Source organism: Dromiciops gliroides, chromosome 3 (assembly GCF_019393635.1).
Source record: "Dromiciops gliroides isolate mDroGli1 chromosome 3, mDroGli1.pri, whole genome shotgun sequence".
In the NCBI taxonomy this organism is placed as follows: domain Eukaryota; kingdom Metazoa; phylum Chordata; class Mammalia; order Microbiotheria; family Microbiotheriidae; genus Dromiciops; species Dromiciops gliroides.
The window spans coordinates 599,428,090-599,455,826 of NC_057863.1; the positions used below are offsets into that span (position 1 = coordinate 599,428,090).

The 27,737-nt window shown below is 48.3% G+C and overlaps 1 protein-coding gene across 1 annotated transcript; it reads right to left on the reverse strand.

Moving 5' to 3' along the window:
- Positions 1 to 8,131: 8,131 nt before the first annotated feature.
- On the reverse strand, positions 8,132 to 27,451 carry P3H1 (prolyl 3-hydroxylase 1). Its single transcript, XM_043998015.1, has 15 exons — positions 26,908 to 27,451; positions 23,847 to 23,999; positions 22,882 to 23,071; positions 22,429 to 22,560; positions 17,084 to 17,223; positions 12,923 to 13,012; positions 12,580 to 12,632; positions 12,280 to 12,401; positions 11,265 to 11,392; positions 10,838 to 10,933; positions 9,935 to 10,085; positions 9,700 to 9,817; positions 9,522 to 9,597; positions 9,132 to 9,272; positions 8,132 to 8,653 (listed from the first exon to the last, which is right to left on the reverse strand). Exons 1-15 carry the CDS (start codon positions 27,394 to 27,396, stop codon positions 8,495 to 8,497), a joined length of 2,238 nt encoding a protein of 745 aa, XP_043853950.1. The 5' UTR covers positions 27,397 to 27,451; the 3' UTR covers positions 8,132 to 8,494.
- Positions 27,452 to 27,737: the final 286 nt, after the last annotated feature.

The following is a 27,737-nucleotide window of genomic DNA, read 5'->3' on the forward strand; positions in this document are numbered from 1 at the left end:
CGTGATGCAAACAAGCATTTATTGAGCACCTATATATGGTGGGCATTTTGCTAAATGATGGGAATATAAAGAAAGATGAAAACTGCCTCCACCTTCAAAAAGCTCACATTCTAATTGGGAGACAACAACACACAAATCATATATACATACATATTTCATACACATATGTGTATATATTATATATCTTGTATACACATGAAGGAGAGAGAGACAGAGACAGACAGACAGACAGACAGAGAGGATATTTGGAGGTAATCTCAGAAGGAAAGCACAAGCGTTAAGGGAGATTGGGACAGGCTTCTTGGAGAAGGTGGAATTTTAGTTGAGACTTAAAGGAAGCTGGGGAGTCAGCCAGGGGGCAAAGAGAGACAAGGAGAGAGCACTTCAGGTATGCCTGAAGGGCAGGGGAACAGTTAGCCAGTAAAAATGCAGAGTTGGGAGGAGATGGAATGATTGAAGAACAGTAGCAAGGTTAGTGTCATTTGATCATATGTGGAGAGGAGTGATGTGTCAGAAGATTGAATAGGTAGGAAAAGCCCTGGTTATGGAGAGCTTTAAAAACCAAAGATTTTATATTTGATCTTAGAAGTAATAGGGAGTCACTAGGGTTAATCGAATAGGGGTGGGGGTGACAATGGTCAGACCTGTGATTTAGGAAGATCACTTTAACAGTTGGATGAAATGTATTTCTGTACCCAACTCTCCCTTCTTTTGATCAGTTCAATTGAGAGAGAAGTTCAATTGTTAGCCACTACCCTGCCTCATTTTGTTTTAGATGTCTACTTGTATATCCTGATATGTGAGATAAATTTCCTTAACCTTCTTTTCACTCACCCTCCATCATCCCCCTTTCCCTCTCTTTCCATTCTTTTCATAAGATTGTTAAGATATAAACCATCAAGACAGACCCATTCTCAGGCCTTATCTAATTAGACTCCCTCTACTAACCCTGATGATGATGATGATAGGGTTCTGAAGGGACACGTGTATCAACTCCCCTTATTTGAACTTATGGTCTTTATCTTCGTTTAGTCCTTTATCATTGTTCATTCATCTTTTTTATCTCTCTTTCTTTTCTAGTGTTCAAACTTTATCATTTCTCTGCAGCTCTAATATATTCATCAAGAATGCTTAGAAGTCCTCTATTTCAGTAAAGATTCATTTTCTCCCTGTAGCACTCTACTTAGTTTTGCTGAATAACTTGTTCTTGGTTGAAGCCTGTGTCCTTTGCCATATAGAAAAACAGATTCCAAGTTCTCTGTTCCTTTAAAGTGATGGCTGCTAAATTGTATGTGATCCTGACTGTGGCTCTTCAGTACTTGAATTCTTTCTTTCTGGCTGCTTGCAGTATTTTTTTTCTTTGATCTTAAAACACTGGATTTTGGCTATGATGTTCCAGGAAGTTTTCATCTTGGGGTTTCTTTCAGGAGGTGACAAGTGAATTCTATTTCCATTTTGGACTCTGGATCTAAGAGATCTGGGAAGTTTTCTTTTAAGATTTCTAGGCTCTAAGATGTCTAAGGCTCCTTTTTGGTCATGACATTCAGATAGTCCAATAATTCTTAATTTTTTTCCTTGATCTTTTTTCTAGTTCAGTTATTTTTGCTATGAGATAATTTACATTTTCTTCTAATTTTTAGGCTTTTGACTTTAACATTTCTTCTTGTTTTATGGAATCATTGACTTCTCTTTGTTCCATTCTAATTTTGTTTTTTGAGCAAGGTTTTCTACTTCTTCTATCAAGATATTAATTCCTTTTCCAATTCATTCTTCTATAGATCATATTTCTTTGTCAATTTCCCCCCTGAAAGTGCTCTCATTCCATTTCTAAAAACCATTTTAAAGTCTTTTAAAAACTCTTGCTTCAGGAGCCAAAATGGCAAAGAAAAGGCAGAGGGCTCATCTGAGCTCTCCCCAAAACCACTCCTAACAAAATAATACCTCAAAGCAAATTCTAGAGTGGTAGAACCCACAAAAGGAAGGAGTGAAACAATTTTTTAGCACAAGACAACTTAGGTCAGCAGGGTGAAAGTGGAGTACAGTCCAGTGCAGGTTGTACCCCAGCAAACCAGCATCAGACCTTCTGGGCAATTGAATCAGTGGTGGCAGTGGCGGTTTCTGGACTTCTCAGCCCACAAATAGTAAGGGGGTTGGATAACTGGTCAGAAGATTACAAGGGTCCCTTTGCTGGCACTGGGGATAGGAATCTGTTGTGGTGCCCATATTTAGATCTAGGTCGAAGTCCTGGGTCTCAGTCCCAGGGCAAGGATGAGCACTAGCACACCAGAGCTTGCTGCTGCAGGAGAACAGGGACCCTGGTCAAAATTCCAAGGTGGAAAAGAGGGCTTATGGCCATTCACAGACCAGTGCACAATACAGGAGAATAGTAAACACACCTCTCCCTAGATAATACCACCTTGGAAGAACCAAAAACTTAAAGGTTCCCAGAATTAACTCTGAAAACAGCTGCACAAAAAAATCTGAAGATTGGGAGGGTGCCTTCTCCACTCTAAAAGCAGAGCCCTACTTTAGCACAGAGCTAAAAGTCAAGAAATAGGCTGGAAAATGAACAAACAAATTTTTTTCCACTAAAAAATCCTGACTATAGAGTTACTATGGTAACAAGGAATATCAAAACATGAACTCAGAAGACAACAAAGTCAAAACTCCTACATCCAAAGCCTCAAAGAAAAATTTGAATTGGCCCCAGGCCACAGAACTCAAAAAGGATTTTTAAAGTCAAGTAAGATAGGTAGAAGAAAAATTGGGAAGAGAAATGAGAGTGATGCAAGAAAATCATGAAAAAAGAATGAATAGCTTGGTGAAGGAAGCACAAAAAATATGCCAAAGAAAACAACACCTTAAAAAATTGAATATGCCAAATGGTAAAAGAAGCACAAAAACCCAATTAAGAGAAGAATACCTTGAAAATCAGAATTGGCCAAATGGAAAAGAAGGTACAAAAGCTCACCAAATAAAATAATCACTTAAAAATTAGAATTGGACAAATGGAAGCTAAGAAACAATAAAACAAAATCAAAAGAATTAAAAATAGAAGAAAATATGAAATATCTCATTGGGAAAAGAACTAAACTGGGTAATATATCCAGGAGAGATAATTTAAGAATTATTGAACTACCTGAAAGTCATGATAAGAAAAAGAACCTAGACATCATCTTTCAAGAAATTATCAAGGAAAACTTCCCTAATATTCTAGAAGCAGAGGTTAAAATAGAAATGGAAAGGGGCAGTTAGGTGGCGCAGTGGATAGAGCACCAGCCCTGGATTCAGGAGGACCTGAGTTCAAATCCGACCTCAGACACTTAACAATTACTAGCTGTGTGACCCTGGGCAAGTTACTTAACCCCAAATTGCCTCAGGAAAAAAAAATAGAAATGGAAAGAATCCATCAATCACTTCCTGAAAGAGATCCCAAAAGGAAAACTCCCAGGAATATTATAGCCAAATTCCAGAGCCCCCAGGTCAAGGAGAAAATATTGCAAGCAGTCAAAAAGAAACAATTCAAATATCATGGAGTCACAGTCAGGATAACACAAGATTTAGCAGTTTGTACATTAGAGGATTAGAGGGCTTGGAATATGATATTCAGGAGGAAAAAAGAGCTGGAATTACCTACAACAATCATCTATTCAGCAAAAGTGAGTATAATCATTTGGGGGAGAAAACAAACGTTTAATAACATAGATGACTTCTAAGTTTTCCTGATGAAAAGACCAGAGCTGAATAGAAAAGCTGACTTTCAAATACAAGACTCAAAAGAAGCATCAAAAGGTAAACAGGAAAGAGAAATCATAAGGGATTTAATAACGTTAAACTGTTTCCTATTGAGTAGAGAAATGAAAATTAAAACAACTCTGAGGGACCAAACCCACACCTATCAGATTATCTAATATGATAGAAAAGGAAAATGACAAATGTTGAAGGGGATGTGGGAAAATTAAAACATTAATGCACTTTTGGTGAAGTTGTATACTGACTAATTCAACCATTCTGGAGAACATTTTGGAACTATGCCCAATAGGCATACCCTTTGACCAAGCAATAGCACTACTAGGTCTATATCCCAAAGAGATTTAAAAAAAAAAAGGAAAGGGATCTATATTAAAAAAAATATTTATGGCAGCTCTTTTAGTGGTGACAAAGAATTAGAAATTGGCGGAATGTCCACCAATTGTGGAATGGCTAAACAAGTTGTGATATATGATTGTGATGGAATACTATTGTGCGATAAGAAATAATGAACAGGATGCTCTCAGAAAAACCTGGAAAGACTTCCATGAACTGAAGCAAAGTGAAAACAACAGAACCAGGAGAACATTGTACATAGTAATAGCAATATTGTATGATGATCTATTGTGAATAACTTAGCTATTCTCAACAACACAATGATCTAAGAAAATTCTGGAGGACTTATGATGAAAGGTGCTGTCCATCTCCAGAAAAAGGTGGAGCCTGAATGCAGATCAAAGATACTTTTCCTTTCCTTTATTTTTCTTAGGGGTTTTTTGTCTGGTTTTTTTTTTTTCAAAGCATAACTTACATGGAAACTTGTTTTGTGTGACTACACATGTATAACCTATGTCAAATTGCTTGTTCTCTCAATGGAGGGATGGAGGAAGGAGAGAACTTGGAAATCAAAATTTGAAAAAAAGAATGTTAAAATTGTTTTTACATACAATTGGGGAAAATAAAATATTTTATTAAATTTAAAACTCTTGCTTCATCTCTTATAGGAATTCTAGCTGAGTTTATGCCCAAGCTGTGTTTTCCTCTGAGGCTTTGCTTATAAATGTTTTGGAGCCATTGTCTTCTCTGTTAAAATTCTAAGCACGAAAAAAAGAATTTTTAAATTTTAAAAAAATAAATTATAAAAAAAATTCTAAGCACGCTTGCCACCATTATGGTTCATTATTGTTGGATTCTTTTTTCATTTGTCCATTCTTCCAGTCTACTTCCTGAGCTCAGATGTTAGGGCTAGGCTCTGTAATGCTTCTGGAGGGAAGGTTGGAGCTGGCTTTGTTATTGCTTTCTTGGGGTACTAAGTGTTGTGTTATTGTGGCATGGCAGGGCAGCTCGAAGCTTTCAGTGCTCCCAAAATGGTGCGATCCAAAGCAAAGTCTGAATGCTACCCTGCTGGTCAGATCTTTGCAAGTTCTTGACCTGGCTTTGGTGCTGAGAGAGAATATATTGCTGGACTCTACGCCTACTGGCCAACAAGAAAGCTCTGTTGGTTCAGGGTGGCAGAATTGTAGCGTTCCCTTTGGCATGGGATTCCTGCCTTTGTTCTTTTTCTGCAGCTTGGATTAGATGCTTTAACCTGGGGTTTGGTAATGCTGCTGCTGCTTCTGAACTTCCTCCTTTCTCTGTACACCTCACAGGGCCTCCCTACCCCCTTTTCACTCCACCCTGAATCTGTGACCCAAAACTGGGTAATAGGTGACAAAAAATCAGCCAGTTCACACCTGTCCCCCCTGCAGCACACCAGCAGGTGTCTGGAGTGGAGGAGGCATGTGCCTCAGTGTGGGTCTAGGACCTTCTCTAGCCTCTCCCTGGATGCTGGCATGCTCCTGCCCCAATCCTGCCCCAATCCTGTGCCGTGTCCCCAGACCTCCCTGTCTGTCTTCCTATGCCGAGCATGCCTGAACCAAGGGTTCACTGTGACTTTTTAGGGATTTCCTCATCAGGATCTGGTCTGGTGCATTTTCTCATTAGGTTTGGAGGTGTTTGTGGTCCAGAGCTTACTGCACTGCTTCCTTTCACTACTGTCTCAGCCCTACTTTGAGCTATCTTCTTTCTTTAGGACACCCTCGATACCGAATGTGGGCCAGGGTCATGAGAAGTTAGGAGACGTGGGCTCCAATCCTAGAGCTGTCACTTCCTATCTGTGTGGAAATCCCTTCTGTCCTGGGCCTGGGTCACTCAGCTAGAGATTAGACCTGTAGGCATGTTCTGGGGATCAAGAGGTAATGGATGTGAAAGCATTTTGGAAAGCAGAATGTTCTGCAAACCAGAACAACTACTAGAGAGCTTTGTTCAAAACAAAACAAAAGACCCAGTCTCCTGGTTATTCTCAATGCAATTGCTAATGATAGCTAACATTTATATAGCACCTATGTCAAGCACTTTACAAACATTATCTCAGGGGCACCTAGGTGGCGCAGTAGGTAAAGCACCAGCCCTGGATTCAGGAGTATCTGCATTCAAATCCGGCCTCAAATTTTAATAAAATCAAATGACTTAGGGGGCAGCTAGGTGGTGCAGTGGATAAAGCACTGACCTTGGATTCAGGAGGACCTGAGTTCAAATCCAGCCTCAGACACTTGACACTTGCTGGCTGTGTGACCATGGGCAAGTCACTTAACCCTCATTGCCCTGAGCAAAAAAACCCAAACAAACCCAAAAAGCAAACATTATCTCATTTGATCCTCATAGCTACCCCAGAAAGTAAGTGCTATTATTATTCCCATTTTGCAGATGAGGAAAATGAGTCAGGCAGAGGTGAAGTGACTTGCCCATGGTCACACAGCTAGTAAGTGTCTGAGACTGGATTTGAACTCATTTTCCTGATTTCAGGCCCAGTGCCCCATCCCTTGGGCCACATAGCTGCCCCATGGATTGAACAAAGATGGAGGTTAACCAGCATGAGACACTTTTGCTTCTCACTCTTCCCTCTTACAGCTCCCAAGTTACTTTTATATTTGTTCTTTTCTGACAGTCTCTTTCCATAGCCCTTTCTCATGCCCTCCTCCCCTCTTCCTGGTCTACTGCCATCACCTAAAGGTCTTCAGCATGTGCTCTGGGGCTCTGTATTCTGCCTGAGTCTGGGCTCTGGGTGCCTTGGTGTCCTAACATCAGAGAGTGAGAGGTGGGGGCCTCAAAGGGCATTGGTCTGACCCACTTCATTTTTTCTTTTTTTTTTTTTTTTTGCAGGGCAATGAGGGTTAAGTGACTTGCCCAGGGTCACACAGCTAGTAAGTGTCAGGTGTCTGAAGCCAGATTTGAATTCGGGTACTTCTGAATCCAAGGCCAATGCTTTATCCACTGCAACACCTAGTTGCACCCTCCCACTTCATTTTAAAGATAAAGAAACTGAGGTCCAAGGGTCAAATGATTCAGAGGTCAAAGGATGTACTGGCCTTGAGTCCTTAAGACACTAGCTCTGCAACCTTCTTAGTCTTGATAAGCCTCAGTTTCCTCACCTGTAAAGTGGCCCTACCAACATCACTGGGTAACGAGGAAAAGACTGTAGACCTTAAGGCATCCTGGGAGCGAGAGCGATCCTTCTCCAAAGAAGGATAAACCAATAAATGCTGATGGAGCTAGAGTCCCTCCCCACCTGCACTGAAATCCCACTTGCTCAGACTGCCTTGGGGAAGGTTCACTTCTTCTGGCTCTCTTCCGTCATGGCCTGCAGCTCTGGGGGCTTCTCTCTCCACCACAGCGAAGCACTTACCCATGTATGGCCTGGACCTAATGCAAAAGCTCCTCTTTTCTTGTGTCTGCCCCAGTCCCACTGACTCCACACTCCTCACATGCCCACTTGTGTGGTCCAGTTTACGCAGGGCCCAGGCACATCTCTGCACAGCCTCTAACAGAGCACCATGTGCAGCTGCTGCTTTGAGCACGTCTCCCGGCCACTGCTCCCACCTCTGGGCCAGACCATGGGGTCCATGGCCAGTTGCAAGGTGCCCTTGCTCCCTTCCTCCAGGGCTGTGAGGCCCACACCAGCTTAGGCTAGGATGGGGCTTGCCAGCTGCTCTGCTCGTCAAGGAACAGGCCCGTGGTCCAGATGGGCAGGCCAGATGGCAGAGACAGGCTTAAGGTCTCCAGGTCCACTCTTTTGGAAGCTGCTACCCCCCAGAGGAGTGGAATTGCCAGGAGCTTCCAGGGGACTTTGGCAATGCTCTCTGACAGCAGGGATGAAAGCACATGGCTGGCATCCGCGAGCCTGCGCCAGGGACGCCAACGGCTGCTTCCCCCATGTCGGGAGGGGATTAAGATAATCCCTGCCAATGGGGACCTCTCATGGGGTGGGGGCGGGGAGGTGGAGCAGATTTCCACCCTCCAAAGAGCAAGTCATGAGATAGAAAAGAAAATCTTTATTCTCTGGTTGTCTATGTAAGGTAACCCAATACTGTACTGTTGTTAGCCTTACCAGCCGGCCTGCACCATGACTCCAAGCAGAACGAGGAACCCCGGCAGAGGGGAGCCAGGGGCCTCCAGGCCAGGCTGTAAGAGAAGCAGCAGCAGGCCGGCCCGTCCTGCCAGCCACTCAAGTAGTAGCACCAAGTTTGGGGGCCGTGTCCAGTCACCTTGTCCCCTTAGCTCTGCAGACTGGTGCAGGGCAGCAGACAAATGTCATCCCAGTCCCCTGGCCCCAAGGCACTCGAGGGGGGCCAGAACGACCTCCCTGAAGGCCCCCTTGCACCCCCATCAATCCGTGTGCAGCCAGTGCCCTTGCTCCTGGACACTGTCATAACTCGTCCTTGTTCCCTGACTTGGTCACGGAGGGAGGCTTTTCAGGGGATGTGGGAGGGTCCTGCTGAGCCTCCTGATGGGGCTGCTCCTGGGACAGGTCTACTTCTTCAGGGCTGAAGAGCATCTTTACCAGGTCATCTGCCTGCACTCGATCCTGTGAGTACAGAGGGGCACGATGTTCTCTTTCCTCTGGTAGAAGCCCCCATAACCCTTCCTAGTAGCCAGGGGCTCTTTGCTCTCTCTCAATGACCGGGAAAGTCATTCTCTCCAAAGTCATCTCCTGCTTTGGGGGCAGGGGCACTTAAGGGACCCCAACCCTCAGTTCTGCCTGCTCTTGGCACTCTGGGGCCAAAGACAAAGAGGCATTAAAATCGTTGTCACGGTATCTAATCTGGCGAAATAAATGGGATCCCTAGAGTGGGAAGGGGCCTGACCCTTCTAATTCAGTCCTGTTCCCTTACAGATAAGGAGGTCTTGAGGTCACAGGTCATGAGGACCTAAGTCTGTCTCCTGAGATCCAGCCGAGTTCCCCCCACCACACCATGGCCAAGGGAGCAAGGGAAGGATGGATGAAGCAGAAAGGGAAGGGTCTTCTGAGAACAGAGCCACAGGGGCATCACCTTGGCACTTACCCGCTCACTGTGCCTGGGGTCCAGGGTGAACCACAGAGCGATGGCACAGCGCTGCCCCCTGGTGACAGCCCTCACACCATGCGGGTTCTCTGCCCCCGAGGTGAAGCCCACGGCCCTGCCACACTGGGGCTGTACTTCTGCCTAGGAAAGGCAAGCGGTCTGCTCAGGGGCCAGGATCAGAACTGGGCCAGTGCAGGTGGCAGCGGTGCCAGCTCAGAGGCCCCGGGACAAAACAGGGCTCCTAGGTTGCCATGCTCTTGGGGAGGAATGGAAGGAGAGGCAGTCGAGAGTGAGGCCGTCATTAGGCCTCCTGTGCCCAGGTACCTCAGGGACCTCAGCTCAGCTCGGCTACCCTATACCTGCCTGGGCTCAGGGCAGAGGGTCACTCACCGTCACCGTCTTGGCATCGAGTTCCGTGAAATAAAAGTTTCCACCATCAAAGTCCCCATTTAGGTAAAGAATAGCACTGGAAAAGACACAAGCAGACGCCGACTACATCCGGCTCCTCAAGACCAGACAGAGCCCACAGGATCAGCTCCCGAAGGAAGCCAGGAGCCAGGTCCCATACCTGTAGTCCCGGAAGGTATAGGCAGGGGGCTCCTTGATGCATAGCAGGGCCTCAGCGTTCAGGATGCAGTTGTCCACGTGCACAGGATGGCTGCTGTCCGTCCTGTCTTCCTGGGCTTCTGGAATCCAAGCACAGGAGCAATGCTTCTGTGACCCCCCCAGGGCCCTCCCCCCAGAAAAGGAGGCATGTGAGGCAGGGGCTCCAGCTGGGGGGCGGGAGGAGTGGGGGGGCCTACCTTCGATGGCCGTGCGGCACACCAGGTGGGAGTAGGAGAAGTAGAGGGGCGTGTCCAGCCGGAAGTACGACTCCATGACTCGCCTCACCTTCTCGGTCACGTTGTAGTAGAGATGGGCGCTCTGCAGGGGCACCTTCCCTTCCTGGCCCAGCTGCCAGGAGGCGGGCCACAGGGTCAGTGTCCAACAGGCCTTGCCCTCCACCTGCCCCCTCCCAGGCAGCCCCTGGGACTCCTAGTCCTCAAGCCTCTTCACTGTTCCCTACCTCATACAAGCTCCTTTACCCCATCTCCTGATGGCTGTTGGTTCCTCCCCTGGGCCCCCCAGGCTCCTTAGAAAACAATCTTCTTGGGGCAGCTAGGTGGCACGGTGGATAGAGCACCAGCCCTGGATTCAGGAGGACCTGAGTTCAAATCCGAACTCAGACACTTAACACTTACTAGCTGTGTGACCCTGGGCAAGTCACTTAACCCCAATTGCCTCACAAAAAAAGAAAGAAAGAAAGAAAGAAAGAAAGAAAGAAAGAAAGAAAGAAAGAAAGGAAGGAAGGAAGGAAGGAAGGAAGGAAGGAAGGAAGGAAGGAAGGAAGGAAGGAAGGAAGGAAGGAAGGAAGAGAGAGAGAGAGAGAGAGAGAGAGAGAGAGAGAGAAAGAAAGAAAGAAAGAAAGAAAGAAAGAAAGAAAGAAAGAAAGAAAGAAAGGAAGGAAGAAAGAAAACAACAACAACAAAAAGAAAACAATCTTCTAATCTTGCAGGTGTCCCAATCTTGCCCTCTCCCTCCTGACAGCCAATGCCAAGAATGAGGACCCCAAACCCAAACTCTCTAGATATAATGATCCTTCTCCAGGGAAGGGGGAGAGGAAGCTTTCTCTGAGCACCCTCCTCCCCTTCCCTCTTTACACTCACCTTGAGGGCTTTGAAGACAGTGACACCATAGAACTTCTCGCTTTTGGTGTGGGGCGAAGTGTGACCCCGGTAGCCATCCCCTGCGGTTGCTGCTGCCTGGACAGAACCCCACAATGTTAGGAACAGGTCACTGTGACCAATGCCAGAATTCCCAAGAGTCTTACCAAGAGCTCTGTGAGGCAGAAGCACGAGCGCTATTATCCCCATTTGGCAGAGGAGGAGACAGACTCAGAAAGGGGCAGTGACTTGTTCAGAGGCAGGTCTCTGCTGACCCCAGCACTGTTTTCACTAGCACTCGCCAACATGCTGAGCTAATTCACACCACCCTCCTTCCCAGCGTGTAGCCCAGACCAGGGGAGGGATGGGACGGAAGGCAGGCCCATGGGGATCCTGCTGCCAAAGCCCCAGCTGCGGGTTCCCCACTCACATTGGTGAGTCTCTGCAGCTCCCGACATTCGTCATCGGAGATGACTCCATCCATCACCACCCGCTGGGAGCCATTCAACACCCTGGAGTTCATGGTGAGGCTGATTCCGTCATAGAGCAAGGGGCCACCTGCAGGGTGAGGGTAGGACCAAGCTGGGATGGGGCTCTGGCTAAACCCAGCCAACTGAGTCTCAGGGCCCATGGCCACGGAGCCCAGTGGTGCCTCCTCACTGCGGATGTTTCCCTCCCCACCACCCCTGAAGACAGTGTGGTTTGGGGGGAAGAATGAGGGTCTCCTCCCAGCTCTGCCCCTGATGACCGTCTGACAGCCTTGGGCTATTGGAGCCTGTGGAGAAAGGTTTCCAAGTGTCAGACTTCAGAAACAGCTCACATCACTTAAGGAGTGCTGACAGCTCAGAGATGCTTTCCCAACAACCCCGGGAGGCGGGCTGTCCAAGTGAGGCTCTCCTGGACAAAGGCTTTATGAGAGGGATGCTCTAGGGGGCACGTACTGAGTCTCATCTAAATGCTGGGCAGGGCACTTGGCAGTTACAAACAGAGATGAACTGCCTGGAAAGAGGTGAACTGACCCCCAAGCCCACCCGGCTCACAATTTGAAAGCCAGGGCTTCTGACTGCAGGCCCCTGAGAGGTGCCCTCTATTTTGAGTAAGCAGATAATAATGGAGGGGAGGGCAGGGATCAAGTCTCCTCCCTCCTGGGCTCTCCACGGTACCAACAACGCCTTGCTGAACTGAATGGCCATTAGACACTCAGACGTCTTGTTTTCGTTGGTTTGAAGCATTCATGAAGTGCTTCTTCCCTACGAGCCAGGAAGGAGCTGGGCCTCAGGTCAGACCTGACTCCTCCCCTGGGTTATCTCAGTCCTTCTGGGCCCCTCTGTACCCTTGGGCCTGCCCCAGGCCTGCTGGGCAGGGAGGCCTGGGGTGCCTGCCTGGCACCATCGACTGCAAGAGCCTGAAGTCCCACATCCACTCTGCTGCCATGGCCCTCTCACCTTCCCGAGCCAGGAGGCTCACATCCACAGCCTCTTTTGTCTTCTCCTCCACCAGAGTTTCGATCTCCTTCATGAGGTTTCCAATCTCTTGAGAAATGCGCACAGCTGTCTCCCGTTCTGTCCTGTGAGGACAACTCCTCTGAGCAACCCCATTCCAAAAGCAGCCCCAGGGCTCCAACTCCCTGACAGCCCGTCCACCCCTGGATGGAATCTAGATCTGGCAAGGCCAGAGGGACCTCAGCATATCAGGAGTTACCCAAGGGCCCAAGCCCAACCCAAGACTCAACCCAAGGTCCTCACTTCTGCTTCTCTTGCAGTCTCTTGGGGATCACCTCCTCCGGGGTCCATGTGTCCTAAAACAGGTAGGAAAATGTTAGGAATGACTTGCTAACCACTTACCCCTTCTCTCCGCTTACAAAGTAGGGCTAAGATGTGTTCTGTGGGGGAAAAAAAGGGCTGATGCTGCTCTTCTATTCCCTTGTCCAGGTACCAAGAATGACTTTTCCTCATGTCCACTTCTATCTTCTTGTCCTTGGGTTCCATCGCTGACGATCAGCTTCCTTCCCCCCTTCTCCAGAACACTGTACAGCCCCAGTACCATTCCAACCTCAGACTCCCCAGACTGTCCTGAGTTAGTGCTCACCGGGTCCACAAAAGGAATTCCAAACACATCATAAGCAAAGAAAAGCAGCTCCTTCTCCAACAGGCTTCGGTGTCGGTATCTCTGGGCATTCTGACAAAGAAAGGCAACAAACAGAACCAGTTTATTCCCTCTTCTATGTGACAGTCCTTCTGCCTCTTTAAGACAACAGCTCTTAGGACCTAAGCTCAAATCCTGCCTCAGACACTTGACATGTACTAGCTGTGTGACCCTGGGCAAGTCACTTAACCCCAATTGCCTCACCAAAAAAAAAAAAAAAAGACAACAGCTTTTCTTCACTGGGCTAAAACAGCCCATTCCTCCCACTGATCTTCATATGGTGTGAACCCAAGGCCTCCATTCCCGTGGCTGCTCTGCACTTGTCAATGTCCTTTCTCAAGTGTGGCGCCCAGAAATGAATAAATACACTGTGGTCTCACTGGAGCATAGGCCAGCAGGGTGACCATTTTTCCAGTACTGAACATTACAGTTTACAAGATGGCAGCCGTCAATTTTGTGAGCTTCCTTGGCTGCCATATCATACTCGTATTAAGCTTACAATCCACTGTAACCCTTAGATCTTTTTCAGTCTAGCCAAATGTCTATTGGAAAATTGTTTCTTTAACCCAAGTGTGAAAGTCTTATCTTCGTTTGCATTTTATCCATATTAAATTTCCCCTTATGAGAAGCAGCATGGTGGATAGATAGCTGGCCTCAGCCAGGTGTCACCTCTCATACATCCTGGCTGTGTGACCCCAGGCAAATGACTGAATCTCTCTGTGCTCTAGGCATCTCCCTAGGACTGTGAGCAGCAGAGAAGATGCCAGCTTGCATCAAGCTCTGCAGGAGCTTCCTACAATGCTGAGATCATAGGCCTAGGTCCAAGACCACCATATCCCATTAAGCCCAGTGTTCTAGCCTATCAGAACCCGACATGTTACCCATTGCCCCTGGGCTTGTTTCACCTGCATGCCATCAGTGATAACAATGTTAAACAGCACAGGTGCCTGGAGACACACCCCCAAAGACTTCTTCCCAAGCCAATGTTGAATTGTTTATGACCAGTTTTGAGGCCTCATCATTCATCCAGTTCTGAAACTATATCATCAATCTACCTTTCTCCATCTTTTCCCCAAGAGTAGCATAAAATGCTACTTAAAAGCATTTTATCAAATACTTTTATAACCTTCCTCTGATCTATTAGTTTGGCAGCCCTATTAAAAAAGGGAAATAAGATTAGTTTGGCAAGATGAATTCTTGATGAAGCCATGCTAGCTCTGAGACCTCTGCCTCCTTTTCTAGAGATGCTTATTAACTGTCCCTTTAAGAACCTGCTCCAGAATTTTTATAGGAACTAGAGCATGCAAACTCTCTCTTTTTCCCTTGCTGAATCCTCCAGGTCTGTGGTGGTACTCCCCCTTCCCCACGATCTTTCAAAGACCACTGACAGGGTCTTGGCTGTCACATGCATCACTTCCTTCAGCACCCAATGACATATCCACCTGGGCCAGAGGGTGACCTGAACTCATCTCTTATTATCTCCTTCTTATCCTGAGTATCAACTCCTCATTAGCCATTTTTGTTTCAAAAAAGCATTCTCCTGGGTGAGCAGAAGCAAAATAAATTGAGCAACTCTAATTTTTGTCATCAATGTTATCACTGTCCCATCTGCTTTCTCTTTACCCTTTTGATCCTCAGCCTTCCTTGTTAGTCGTGGCTCATTATGAGATTTCTCACACTGGCCACTGTCCACAGGGGACTGGGTTACACTTTTGTATTTGCCCTTTATTGCCTACTTGTCTTATTTGCTATCAAAATTGTTTGGGGAACTCCCCTATGCATAGACATCAGACCCTTTAATGTTCAAATTTAATTTTCTTCTTTTATTCCTGGTCAGAATTATTCCTTTGTCTTCAAATTTTCATTCTTCACAGTTTCCCATCGCTCCTGGATTTACCTCTTTTGAAAAATTTTAGTCTATAGGCTCCTACATATAAATACTTTCTCTGAATCTTTTTAGGCTCTACCAAAAATCTAGGGTATCTATCAGACTTGGTTTCTAAATCTTCTTTGTCACAAATTCTAAGAGAAAGTGGTCACTTTTTCCCCAAAGGTCTCATCATTTCCACCTCAGTTATCTCCTCATTGATACTAATCAAATCACAAAGAGAATTTCCTTTTATTGATTCTTCTCCCATTTGAAGGATAAAATTACCAGTAAGGCAAATTAAGAAATTATTAGCTTCTCTGCTTTTGGCAAATGACTGGATAATTGAAGACTTCTATCCCTATGACACCCAATTTCTATACCAGGCTTGTGATCTGTTTCTCAATCTATTTCTCTTTCTGTTCAGGTGGGATATAATTCAGCTTTGATGGTAATGCTGTGCCTGTTTCTACCTCCATTGGTTTTCATCCTAATATTCTCTACTCTGCAGCCCCATTCTAGTTCCTAGATTTCCTTACATGAATGTATCATCTTAATTTACAATGCTACTTTGCACCCTATTCATCCAATCCTATTCTAAATATGGCACACCCTCGCACATTTACTTTAATCATGAGTCTCCACTCGCCAAGCTTCCAAGAAACTTAAAAAAAACCCAACTAGACCTGTGATTTTATCAGTATAGAGATCCCCGTGAGGAACTTCCCCTACAGATACAGATTGATAACTGCTCTGCAACTTAGATGGGTGCTGAAGCACTGGGAGTGAGTGACCTGCCCAAGGTCACACAGTCAGGAGGCATCTGAGGTAGGATTCAGATCTGTGTCTTGCTGCCCCCCAGAGGCCAGCTCATTCTCCATGAAGCCACAATGGTTTTTTGTGTCAGGCTCTATCATTAGTCTTGCTTGTCAGCCCCACTCTGGGCCTGTGTGTATATCAGGATATGGGCTCATCTGAATTTCTGGCTGCTATCTACTGCTATTTCTCTCATGGTGTAGTGTCTGCTCTCTGGGCTGGGGGTGGAAGAAAGCAGCTCTCTTCCTCTCCCCTTTGTTTTTAAAACCTGAATAATTAGAATTGCAGCACACCGGGCAAATGCCCCTTATCAGTCCTCCTTAGGAACACTCTCTTCCTGTTCAGGAGCCATGAAAAACTCAGTAGGAGACGACAGTTGTCTTCCACACTGAAGGCCTGTTATAAAGAAGAGGGATGAAAACATCCCTGCTTGGCCCCAGAGGGCATTGATAGGAGCAGTGGGTGGAAGGACAAGGAAGCCAATTCTGACTTGATTTAAGAAAACCTTCTTAACTATTCAAGGTGTCCACACGTGAAGCAAGTGGTCCTGGGTGAGAGTGGGAGAGCTGGAAGACCTCCTAACTGACCCTGCAGAAGGAATTCTCAGGATTCTACACCTCCAACACAAAAGGCAGTGTGGCCAGTGTCAAGAAACATCCTTTGGGTGGGGAGAGAAGAAGAGAAGTGAGGGATAGACCAGAATAAGAGGGAGGGAAAAGGGAAAGGGCAATATCAGCATAAAGCATCAGACAGAGGAGCTCTTGGAGGAGGAGGGCTCAGCTGCATGTCTATGATGGGGAGTCTGTCTCTGGTGAGGAATGGACTCTCTCCCAAAGCAAGGCCAGGCTCCGCCACACACACTGCGCACCTGGCTTCTTGAAGCTGGCTGACCCCACATACAGTCAAAACCCTCTGCTCTTTCACCTGGCCCAGAGCTGGCCCCCGCATCCCAGATAGTGGAGGGCTTGAGCTCATGCCACGGGAGGCTCCGTCAAAAGAACTAGAGGTGCACAGCTTGGAGAAGAGAAGGCTTGAAGGGGCCAAATGTCAAGCATCTGAAAGGCTATCATGGGGATGAGGGGTCAGAAACGTTCTGTTTGGCCTAAAGGGCAGAATTGGGAACAGGAAGAGTGAGTGAAATCACCAAGAGGCCAGCTGGGGCTCAGTGTCAGGATGAGTTCTCCCAGAGTAGAGTGGGCTGCTTTGGGAGGTACGGGGGCTTCATCTCTTCCTGCAGATCTTCCCACAAAAGCTGCATAACTGCTTGGTGACAAGGCTCTAATGGGGACTGGTTTTTCCAAGTCTGGCTTGAAACAGTCCCTTTCACTCTAAGAATGGACGACCAGTCACAGGACCTCCAGGAGCTGCCCCGGCCTGGATCCAGCTGCCACCCCCCACCATGACTCACGGCAGCCACTCACCTCCCGGGGACTCAGGAGCTGTGCCTGCTCTTCCCCCAGCACCGCAGTGTAATAGGCCAGGTTCTGGTTCATCACCTCGTCGTTAGGAAAGAAGAGCAGGTACGTCTTGGCACATTCTATAGCTTGGGTATAATTCCCAACTGCAAAAAGAAACATGGCTGCAAAAAGACCCCCAGCCTCACAGGGCACGCCTTGCCAGCACCCAACTCCCAGCTGGGACCCGGAGGGAGGCCCCCAGGAGGCCCCCAGCCTGCTGGGTCACTGACTGTCCGATGCACACCCAGCTTCCCTGGGAATAGCCTCCAGGGGCACTTATCAAGGCATCTGTGCTTTGTTAATAGGAAATACAGGCTATCCAGCAAACAGCGAGAAGGGTGGCAAAGACAGAATACAGCCCACGCTCCTCGGGGAGGTGAGGTAGGTTAAGCATTTTACAGATGAAGAGATTGAGGCTCAGGGCTAAGGCCTACAGTCCAAGATCTCACAGCCAGCAAAGCTTCCTGTCCCAAGTCTTGCACCACACACTGTCATGGTGAGGAAACATCATCCCTTCTTGTCAGTCCTGGACAGAGAGGAGTAGGGAGTTAACCTAAAGGGTGGGCCTTCCTTACACAGTTTATAAGCTCATTACCCCAGGCTCCTACCAAACAACAAAAGACAAACTTCTATATGTCTCCCCAGAACTTGAACTTTCTACATAAAAGTTTGTCACTAAAGATCAAAACGCACCTCTGTTGATTACCTCCAGTTCAGCCTGTCTATAGCTTGTTCGTACATAGTCATTTGCATGTTGTCTCTCCCAGTAGATTGGCAGTTCCCTGAGGGCAGGGTTGGCTTTTGTCTTTCTCTGTACCCTCAGTGCTTGGCACATAGAAGGCACTTGACTGCTTCCTGAGCCGACCTCACAGCCACCCACCCCTCAAATCTTGGCAGGCTAGAACAGGCCAAAGGCCAGGCAATTTTACAAGAAGCAAGGTCTGTGGGGCAGCTAGGTGGTTCAGTGGATAGAGCACCAGCCCTGGAGTCAGGAGGTCCTGAGTTCAAATCTGGCCTCATACACTTGACACTTACTAGTTTTGTGACCCTGGGCAAGTCACTTAACCGCAACTGCCTCACCAAAAAAAAGAAGCAGCAGCACCAGCCAGGTGTGTGCCACCACCACTATCGTTGTTACTGCTGTCTCTAGGATCGACGTTTCCCCCTGTTCTGCCATTGATGATGCACCATGAAAAGACAATGCCAGGCTCATCCTTCGCTACCCCCTGTTTTGCCATTGGATGATGCACCATGAAAAGACAATGCCAGGCTTATCCTTCACTATTTAAATAGAGAGCATCTTTTTGCTGCACCACACAGCAGTAGGCATGCCCCCTCCCCTGCCGCTGTCAGCAGCCTTTGCCATCCTCATGTTTGTGAAAGCAACAGTCTCCCAGGGAGTGCAGGCCAGAGAGGCATCCCTTGGCTAAAGCCTTGTACCAACAGGCACAGCCTGGCAGGGGGATACCTGAGCCCATTCCCTAATTACAACTAAGCTCACTGGGAGCAGCCTAGGAAAGGCCCAATGATTCTAATCAGAGCCTTGAGGCTGATGAATTCTACCAGCTTTGCTTACATAGTTGGCCATGCCCCCAAAGTGAAATGAGTGGACTTCGGGTAGGAAATTAGCAAGTTCCTCAAGTCTGTCCCCTAAGCTAACCCCGGCCAATCCCTGTCATCCATGCCTTTGTTCGGCCTGTCCCTCGTGCCCAGAATGCTCTCCCTCCTTAGATTTGCCTCTGGGAAGGCCCCTTTCAAAGTCCAAGTGCAGTGAGCTTCCCCCATGAGACTGACTCTCCCGTTATTACTGCCCCTCCCATGCCCAAATCATTTTGTGTGTGCTTTGTGTTTACTTGGGTGTGTATGTTTGCTTCTGTCCCAACTCCTGTTACCCCACAGGGAACAGTCTAGTCACCTTAGCCTTTAGGTGCCCAGAACAGTGCCTGGTACCCAAGAACAGAACTGAGCCAGGACTGCTCCCTGCCTGGGTAGAGATGCCCCTTTTCCCTCTCTGTCTCAGCTCTCCCTCCCCAGGTCCCACCCTCCTCTGTCCAACAATGTCCTCCCCTGGTGCCTTCTGCAGGCTCCCCCTCCCCCCTCTCCTGTTAAAATTTCCAGGCTGTTCAAGGTTCCAGATCTGCTACTAGACAGCTGGGGGCCCTGGAGAGATACAGAATGTAGTTTTCTCATGTATGAGAGGGTGAGGCTCTCATTGTGGGGGGTGTCCACCTCTTCCATGCTCCCCTGCTACTTCTGACCCTCATCTTTGTTCCTGGCATGTTTCCCCCTCCACAGTGCTGCATCTCCCACTTCCTCCATGACTTTGTCACCTAGCTGTTGTTCTCTTCCCCGACTCCATCCCCTTCCATCATCCTCAGTGATATCGATAGTAACTTTGATGGCAGATGACCCTCTTAACAAGTGGCCATAAGCTCCTGACTCCTACCACTAACATCTCCACTGGCCCACTGGCCCATGACCTCAAGAGCATTCACAGCTGCTCCAAGAGTGGACTCTGAAATGCCTCTTGCTGACTGCTCCCTCACTCCTACATGAACCATCTCTGCCCCCCTCATAACCCCTGGCCCCTCAAAGCCACTGCTGTGTCTGGCCTCCCTTCATGGTCTTCAGCCTATGGTTTGCTATTTCAACGACGTACTCTGGAATGCCCCTCCATGCCTTCCCTGCTGTCATTCTAACTCTCCTGACCCTGAAGCACCATTAGCTTCTTCTGTTCCCTCCTCCTGAACTGCAGAGCATTGTTAGAGGAAGTGACAAAGTGATGCTGACCGGGTCCCACTCATAGAGCCTGAACCCCAAAGGGGTCTTCATTACTCCAGGCAATCCTTTCATTCCTCATCTTCAAGCGACCGCCCCAACAGCTTCTTCCGTAGTTTTTTCTTGCTTGAATTCCCAACTTCATCTCAATTACCTTCTCTCTCGTTTTCTGTTTCACCCTCCCTCCCTCTGCTTCTTTAAACATCTCTTCATCTTGGCCTGTCTTCTTCCTCATTCCCCCAAACACAGGACTGAGAAGAGCTGGAAGGGACTTCATAGATCATCTAGCCTCCCCCTCCCCCCTCATTTGATCAATGAGGAAAGTGAGACACAGAGAGGTTAAATTCCTTGCCTAAAGGGGGCAGTTAGGTGGCATAATGGACAGAGCACCGATCCTGGAGTCAGGAGGACCTGAGTTCAAATCTGAACTCAGACACTTAACACTTACTAGCTGTGTGACCCTGGGCAAGTCAGTTAACCCCAATTGCCTCACCAAAAAAAGAAAAGAAAGACAGAAAAAAATTCCTTGCCTAAGATCACACAGCAAAAGTGTTAAAGGCAGGATTTGAACCTGTGTCCAAGTCCAACATGCTAGCTCCTCAATTCCATTCCCTCTTTCTGTTTCCAGAACCTGCCCCACTGGTCATTTCCACTCTTGAATTTTCAATCTCCTCTCTAGTAAGTCCTGCCATCAAAAATGCTTTGGTCTCTCCTGGTTGAAAAGAAAAAAAGGCCTTCTCTTGACCATCTCAAGTTATAATCCCATTTCACTTCTTTATTGGCCACCTCTATTTCTTCTCCACCAACTCAGTACTTCAGCCCTTCAGAAACGGCTGACATCACTAGCACAGTCCTGAAGCCTCTCCTTCCTTTCAAAGCCATCCCTGACCCCCTGACTGCCCATCCCAACCCACCCCTGACTTTCTCTGTGTCTTCTCCTCCAGATTTCAGTGACACTGGACTCCCCTTTAAACAAAGTGCCCAGACCAGCCTTGTCTTCATTCCTCTCCAGGCTTCACTTCAGATTTTCTCTCCCAGGCCCTCAAGTCAGGAACCTCCCTCTCTCCCTTCTGCTTCTGATGTGTCGTCTTCTCCCTTTAGAAGATAAGCTTCATGAAGGCAGACACGGTCTTTCTTTTAGCAGGTATTTGTGTTTTCAGTGTTGCGCATACTGCCTGGCACACAGTCGGTACTTAATAAATGCCTGTTGGCTGACTGACTGTTCTCATCTTGGCTCCCCTCCCACCTGACTAGTGGCTCCTTGTGGGTTTCCTCCTCCAGTCCCTCTTCATCTTCCTTCTGACTGCCCCATAGGGGCTCCGTTCTCTTTCTGCTCTCACCCCGCCTTGCAGATGGCTCCCAACCTCCTCCCACACTTCTGGACCAGACTGAAGTCTTGAACTCTTTCTCAGAAGCCCTTGAAGTCCCACTCTTTCTCAGAAGCCCTTGCAGCCTCCTCCAGCCTTTCCTCGACCAGTCTCTAATCTCCTGTCACATTTATAGGGTGTACCAGCCCATCTAGTACTTACTGCAGGCTGATTCATTGCCGTGTGGAGTTACAAGGGGCCTTGAGGATCCTGCCTTCTCCTTTACAAATGACTACCCCAAGGGCCACAGGGCTAAGGGCGTGTGTCCAGGATCACAGACCTGGCCTCCTAACAATAATGACTATTTCTATTACTATTCCTCACACGTCCATTGTGCTTTCTGACTGACAAAGCACGTCCATTCCCCACAAAACCTGGGAGAGGGTTGTTAACTCACCCTCAGTCCAGGGATCTTTGTCTATTCACCCTGCAGAACTACTGTGCAGAAGAGCCCTTTGTAAATCAAAGTCACTATTGCTATATGTTAAGTCACCCTCACTAGACTCAGAGTTTCACAAAGGACGGGTGTCAGGCAGGGCCCTCGACTGTTGTTAAGTGATAGCTGTTCTGGCTTCTGAAGTTCATAGTCATCAAAAACCCTGACATTATGACAATGGGCAGGCCTGGTGTCTGTTCTGTGAGCTGCCTAAGAAGACGCTGGGCCCTTATGGGTTGTTCTGTCTTGTTTTAGTTTCAGTACAGGCCCTAATTTGATGATGCTTCAGAAAGAACTACAGAAAAGCTCTCCCTGCCCAGGGCTTTAGAAGGTGCTGCTACTGGCTTCTGAAGCCAGGTGCACTATACCATCAATGGAAACAGATGGAGAACATCTGGCTTCAAGTCCTGGTTACTCGACTTCCTACTTGGGAGATCTTAGGCAAGTACTTTTCTGGGCCTCGGTTTCCTTATATGTAACATGGGCTGTAGCAGATTATCTCTAAGGTATTTTCTGGTTAGAAAGTTCTGAGATTCTGTGAAACCTGTAGATCGTAAGCAGAAACCACGTAGTCTACACACTATAAAGAGCAGACCTGAGCATCCCCGAGAGGGGTGTACAAGCTAGAAGTCAAACATATTATTTATGCAGAGGTATCCGTCCCTCTGTTTTCTATATTGCTTCTATGAAGGGAGCAGAGAGAGGCAGTGAAGGAAGGTGGCTCTTACTGTTGTAGTAGGCAAACTGCAGATAATTATAGTGAGACGGGAGGAAATCCTCAAAGGGCTTCTCTCGGCTGGGATGGGAGGCCAGCTCGGTAACACAACTCTGTTTACAACTGAGCACCTGGATATAATGATCTGAAGGAAATCAAGAGAGGGGGACGAACATCAGATCAGTCTGGGAGGTTCAGAGCTGTGGACCAGATGAACAAAATCAAGCAAAGGTACCTGGGTCAGATGCCCCAAAGGATGTAGGCCACCAGATACTGAGGCCACACAGCAAGTTCCTGCCACGTGGAGCAGGTGCAGTGCAAGTCCCCCCCTCCCCTGCATTTCCCTAGGCTGAGGCTGAGGCTGAGCCCAGAGCCCCAGCCCCTCCCAGATACAGAGCCTACACAGGGAGCAACCAAATCCTTCCTAGAGAAAAGGCTGAGTTGAGGAGGGCAGCACCGTGCGCACCTGTGATGGACTGGAAGAGGTCGGCGTTGTATTCGAGGTAGTTGTAGCCGTCATAGTCATAGGGCCCCTCACAGAGGGCACGACACTCCTCATCTGCCACAAAATACTCCTGCAGGGCTGCCTCCAAATGGGGCACGGCTTCGTGGGGCTGTTCCTCCGAGTAGAGCCGCACACCCAGCCGGAACTCGTGCTTGGGGGAGGACAGCGGATTCAGCCTGCCAGGCTGTGAACTAAGTAGGGTCCATTCCTTCCCCTCGGGTCACTGCCACACGGTTCACAATCTCCTGTCCCTAGAGATCTGAGTGCTCACAAATGCTCATGGAACGAATGAAGTGCACCTGGCAGGAAGACTAGTAGGAATAATGAAGGACTAACTGATTGATAATTACCAAAAAACTCTCTCACAAGAACCTTTTACATAATAATAAAGCACTTGGGCATCATTATCCCTATTTTATGGATGATGAAACTGAGGCTGGGGGAGCGGGGTCCATCAACTAGCCTAAAACCATGCTCCCCTTTACCAAATGGAGAGAGGGGTGTTCAGAAAGTCCCTGTGCAGTCAAACTTTATATTCTTCAGCTTTCATAATTTAGGCTGCCACTTTGAGAGAAACAACTAGTACTTGGTCTGGTAAGGAGAAGTGAATTCTCTTCTCACTGCTGCCCCAGGACACCACTGACCGAGGGAGGCCTTTTCCCTCAGCCACAAGATCAGAAATCAGAAGTCGTGTCCTGTGTGTCAGATATATGTTACACCTGGACCAAACTCAAGTAAACAGGCTTTGAGATGCTGTTTTCAGGTAGTTTCTAATGCAGCTAAAAGCAAAGATTTCCCAGTTTAGAAGTGCACAAGGACTTTTGGAAGACTCAGCGTCCCTTCTCAGGAGTAGGGGGCTTTCCCTGCTAACAGAAGGGGCAGGACAGAAAGGGCACAGGGAAAGGAAGGCTGGGGCTCTGGTTCACCATATGGGGTTTGGCCTCGAGGTCCCTGAAGTCCTCCTCCTTGACCCCTGACATGGTCTGGTAATAGTCCAAGTTCTGGCGCATCTCCAGGTGCTCGGGGTTCCCCACATAGAAGGTATGTGCGGCGGCGACAGCCTTCTCCAGCTTGTTAATCTGGAAGGGAGGCAAAGGGAAGCAGTTCATGAGTGTGGGCCAAGCGGACGGCCTCCTTTCTGATGGGACTCCCTGCCTCCAGCTCTGCCCTCAGCTGTCATCGAGTGCCAGTCTGACCAATGCCACCTCCTGCCCAAATGCCAGTGGCTCCCTGTGATCTCCAGGGTCATATATGAACGACCCTGCTCCCCATTAGAAGCCCTTTACACCTCAGCCCTTTCTTCCTTCCAAGTCAGCCACACTTTCCTCCCTGACCGATTCTACAATGGAGCACCGTGAGCACACTCATGCACATCACACTCCATTGCTAATCTAAATCACTGCCCAAGCCTGAGACACTCTCCTCACCTCCTCATTCCTCCTGGCTTCCCAGGTTTCCTTCAAGACTGAACTCAAAAGCCCTTTCTTCAGATGGCCTTTCCCGGTCCTCTCTGGAATGACTCCCATTTCTACTACCTATAGCTTGTTCGTGCCTAGCAATCTGTGTGTTGGCTCCCAGAAAGCAGGGGACACGTTTCTGCCTTTCTGTGTATCTCAGTGCACTCTTAGTAAATGCTTATCGACCAAGTCATTGATTGATATGTTGGGGACACAGAAAAACAGAGGCATGAAAAAGTACAACCAAGAGGAGAGCCAGTGTAACCAACTGACCCACATGTTTTCTTCTAGGCCAGCCCTGTTCCATATGCCTCTGGTTTAAAGGAACTATGAGAAACAGCAATTTCTCTGGGACAAACATAAGGTGGCAGATGCTGGCGAGTAAATGGATGCTTCTCTGATTAGGCCTGGGGTAGACTATATTAAGAGGGGAAATGCTTCACTCAGTAGTGTTTTCTTTTCTTTCTTTTTTTTTAAATAAAAGTTACATGTATAAATTCCAGGTTTCTGATCAGGAAGTAAGGTGACCAAGAATGGAAACATTGAAGGACTAAGGGTATAGGGGCTTAATAAGTACTTTAAAATACACAAGGGGCATGGGGGAGAATTAAATGATCAGGGTATATCCAGAAACAGGATACCTTACTGACAAATCCTAAACTCCTTCACAAAATTAAAGGCAGCTGATACAGTGCCAGGCCTGGAGTCAGAGAGACCTGAGTTCAAATCCAGCCTCAGGCACTTACTACCTGTGTGACAGTTGACTAAGTCACTTAACCACAAGCTATCTCAGTTTCCTCATCTGTAAAATAAACATAATAATAGGGTTGTTGTGAGAATCAAATGAGATAACTGTAAAGCTTAAAGTCTTTCATTATTTCATTTTTATCTTTACATTTTTAGTACCTAGCCCAGTGCCTAGCACACAGTAGATGTTTGATTGGCTCCATTGATTCCTACCCTGAAATCCATTCCGGAGATAAGTTTAGTTCCAGCTCTGTCACTAAAAAGCTGCGATTTTGGAAAAAACACCTGAATTCTTACAGCCTCAGTTTCCTCACGAAGGGGTTTGGACTAGATTAAAGCTTCTTAAACTGTGGGGTTTTGACCCCATATGGGGTCACATAACTGAATGTGGGGATCTCAAAAAATTTGGCAACAGTAAAAGGTTATTTCTACCTATTTTATATACCTATATACCCGGAGTCGTGTACAAATTTCTTGGGCGAAAAGGGGTTGTGAGTGGAAAAAGTTTAAAGAAGCCTTGGATGGATTAGATGACTTCTAGGGTTCCTCTTTCCAGGGCTGGGATTCATTTTGGTTAGAAGCAACTGATGAGGCCTCCCTCTTCTTCCTTGTTCACTGAAATGTCCCTCCCATGAAGCAGCAGCTGTCCTTCCTCCCTACAGTTATGTCATCACATCTTTAGGTTTTCCAGGGAGTGTGAGTCTGTGAGTATTTGGAAAGGAATTCTGTGCATCTTGTCGAGTCTTGTATTCGATTATTTATAAGATGGACCCTGGCGGGAAAAAGAGAAAAGGTATTTTTTCAGGGTCAATATCCCAGGGAGATGGAGATTTGAGTCCAAATTCTTTCGGACTTATCCACAGGCTAAGTTAAAGGTCTGTTCTTTAAAGATGCACTTTGGAAAAAAAAACTATGAGCAGTTCTGCTAGCTCTTGTCTGGAGCCAAAAAGCTGCGTGGGTTTTTTGTTCCCTCCTCACAGAATCACCCCTAGCATTCTGCAGAACTGAGCTGAAGGGTTGGCACTACTGAATTAACCCTTACGGGACAGCCTAGTGAAGACACAGCCGTGTGAGCGAATGGGGAAAGAAAGACACCATAGCGAGGGCCCAGAAACAGAACTAGTCGTAGTCTGTAATTTCTGTGTTTTAACTTTGCTCAGAAATTTGAGAGGGTCCGCAGCAGGGAGGAGTCTGGGGCCCCCTGCCTGCTACGTGGCATTTCAGGCCCTGAAACGGAAGCTGGAGTCTGTAGGAAAAGGATAGCAATCAAGAAAAAGCCTGCAAAATACTGTTGTGTTCCTCTAGGCTTGCAAAGAGATGGGGCTGGGAAACTTAGGGGGAAGCGCTAGCCAGAAACTAAGCGCCGCAACTTTGTCTACATCGTCTACTCCTGGGGCAGGAGCTAGAAGGGAAGATGCCCCTCCAAGCTCTGGAGACTTACATCTGGTTCACACTTGGATTTCATTCTCAACCCCCCTCAACAGCCAGGCTCTGATCGGCCAGTTCCCTAGGGTAGCCTGGAGGGGATGGGGGAATCCCACCAGCTAAAGCCACAGAACCTCCAAGAGTGGGAAGACATCCTGCATCTGAACAGAAGTCCCCTCTGTAATATACCCAGGCGGTTATACAGCCTTCACTCTTGAAGACCTCCAGTGACGGGGAGCTCACTACCTATTAGTCCGGTGCACTCCTTTCGGACCAGCTCTCTAAGGGTTGGGAAGGAAGCTCCTCCTCACCCGGGGCCTGCCCGGGGCCCCCCGCTAGCCTCCCGCCGTCGTCGCACCTTGAAGTAGGCCACTTGGAGGTAGTTGTAGGGGCTCCGCTTGCGGAACTCCAGCTCCAGCTCCTCGCTGAGGGTGTGCGCGGCGGGCGGGCCCAGGCAGCGGCGGAGGCAGGCGGCGCGCCGCAGCAGTCGCCCGAAGAAGCGTATGTCGTGCAGGGCGGCCGCGGCCCGTCCCCCCTCGGCCTCGGCCCATGGCCCTGGCCCCGGCTCGGGCTCCCAGGGGTGCTGAGCAGCACACTGAGAGCGGCAGCGCAAGCGCAGGGCGCGGAGCGCGGCCCGGGAGCGCAGCGCCCGCTCCATGTGCAGCACCACCGCCGCCCAGTCCCCGCGCGCGTAGGCCGCGGCGCCAGCCGCAAACAGCCCGTCCGGAGCCTCGGCCGACTCCAGCCCCGCCGTCGCAGCCGCCGTCCCCGGGTCCGCCGCAGTCCAGAACCAGGCCTCAGCCCCCGCCCAGGCCACGGCCAGCCACAGCCACAGATGCCAGGCCATAGCCGAGCTTGCACACCTAACGGACCGGCCGGCAAACTTCCACTACCCGCCAGGAGCTCCGCCCCTCGAATACCAACCCCGCCCCATGACCCACGCCCCGCCCCAACAGGGTGAAACCTCGCCCCTAGACTGCCCCATAGATTGAGCCCCGCCCCTAGGTCTATGCCCCGCTCCCCAAAGAATGAAGCCCCGCCTCTAGGTCTACGCACCGCCCCCAATGGGTAAAGCCCACCCGTAGACCAATGCACCGCGTCCGGAGGATGAGTTTTGCCTTTACACCTCCCCCAAAGGTAAGCCTCACCTCTAGATGTACGCCCGCCCCCCCCAGGTGAAGCCCCGCC

What these genes read in the sequence shown, in the direction of transcription:
- P3H1 (XM_043998015.1), bottom strand. Translation starts at nt 27,396, where the DNA reads ATGGCCTGGCATCTGTGGCTGTGGCTGGCCGTGGCCTGGGCGGGGGCT. An exon ending in AGACTGCAAGAGAAGCAGAA is followed by an intron (nt 12,402 to 12,579) that starts GTGAGGACCTTG and finishes TTGTCCTCACAG; the next exon opens with GACAGAACGGGAGACAGCTG. An exon ending in TATACCTTCCGGGACTACAG is followed by an intron (nt 9,598 to 9,699) that starts GTATGGGACCTG and finishes TGTCTTTTCCAG; the next exon opens with TGCTATTCTTTACCTAAATG.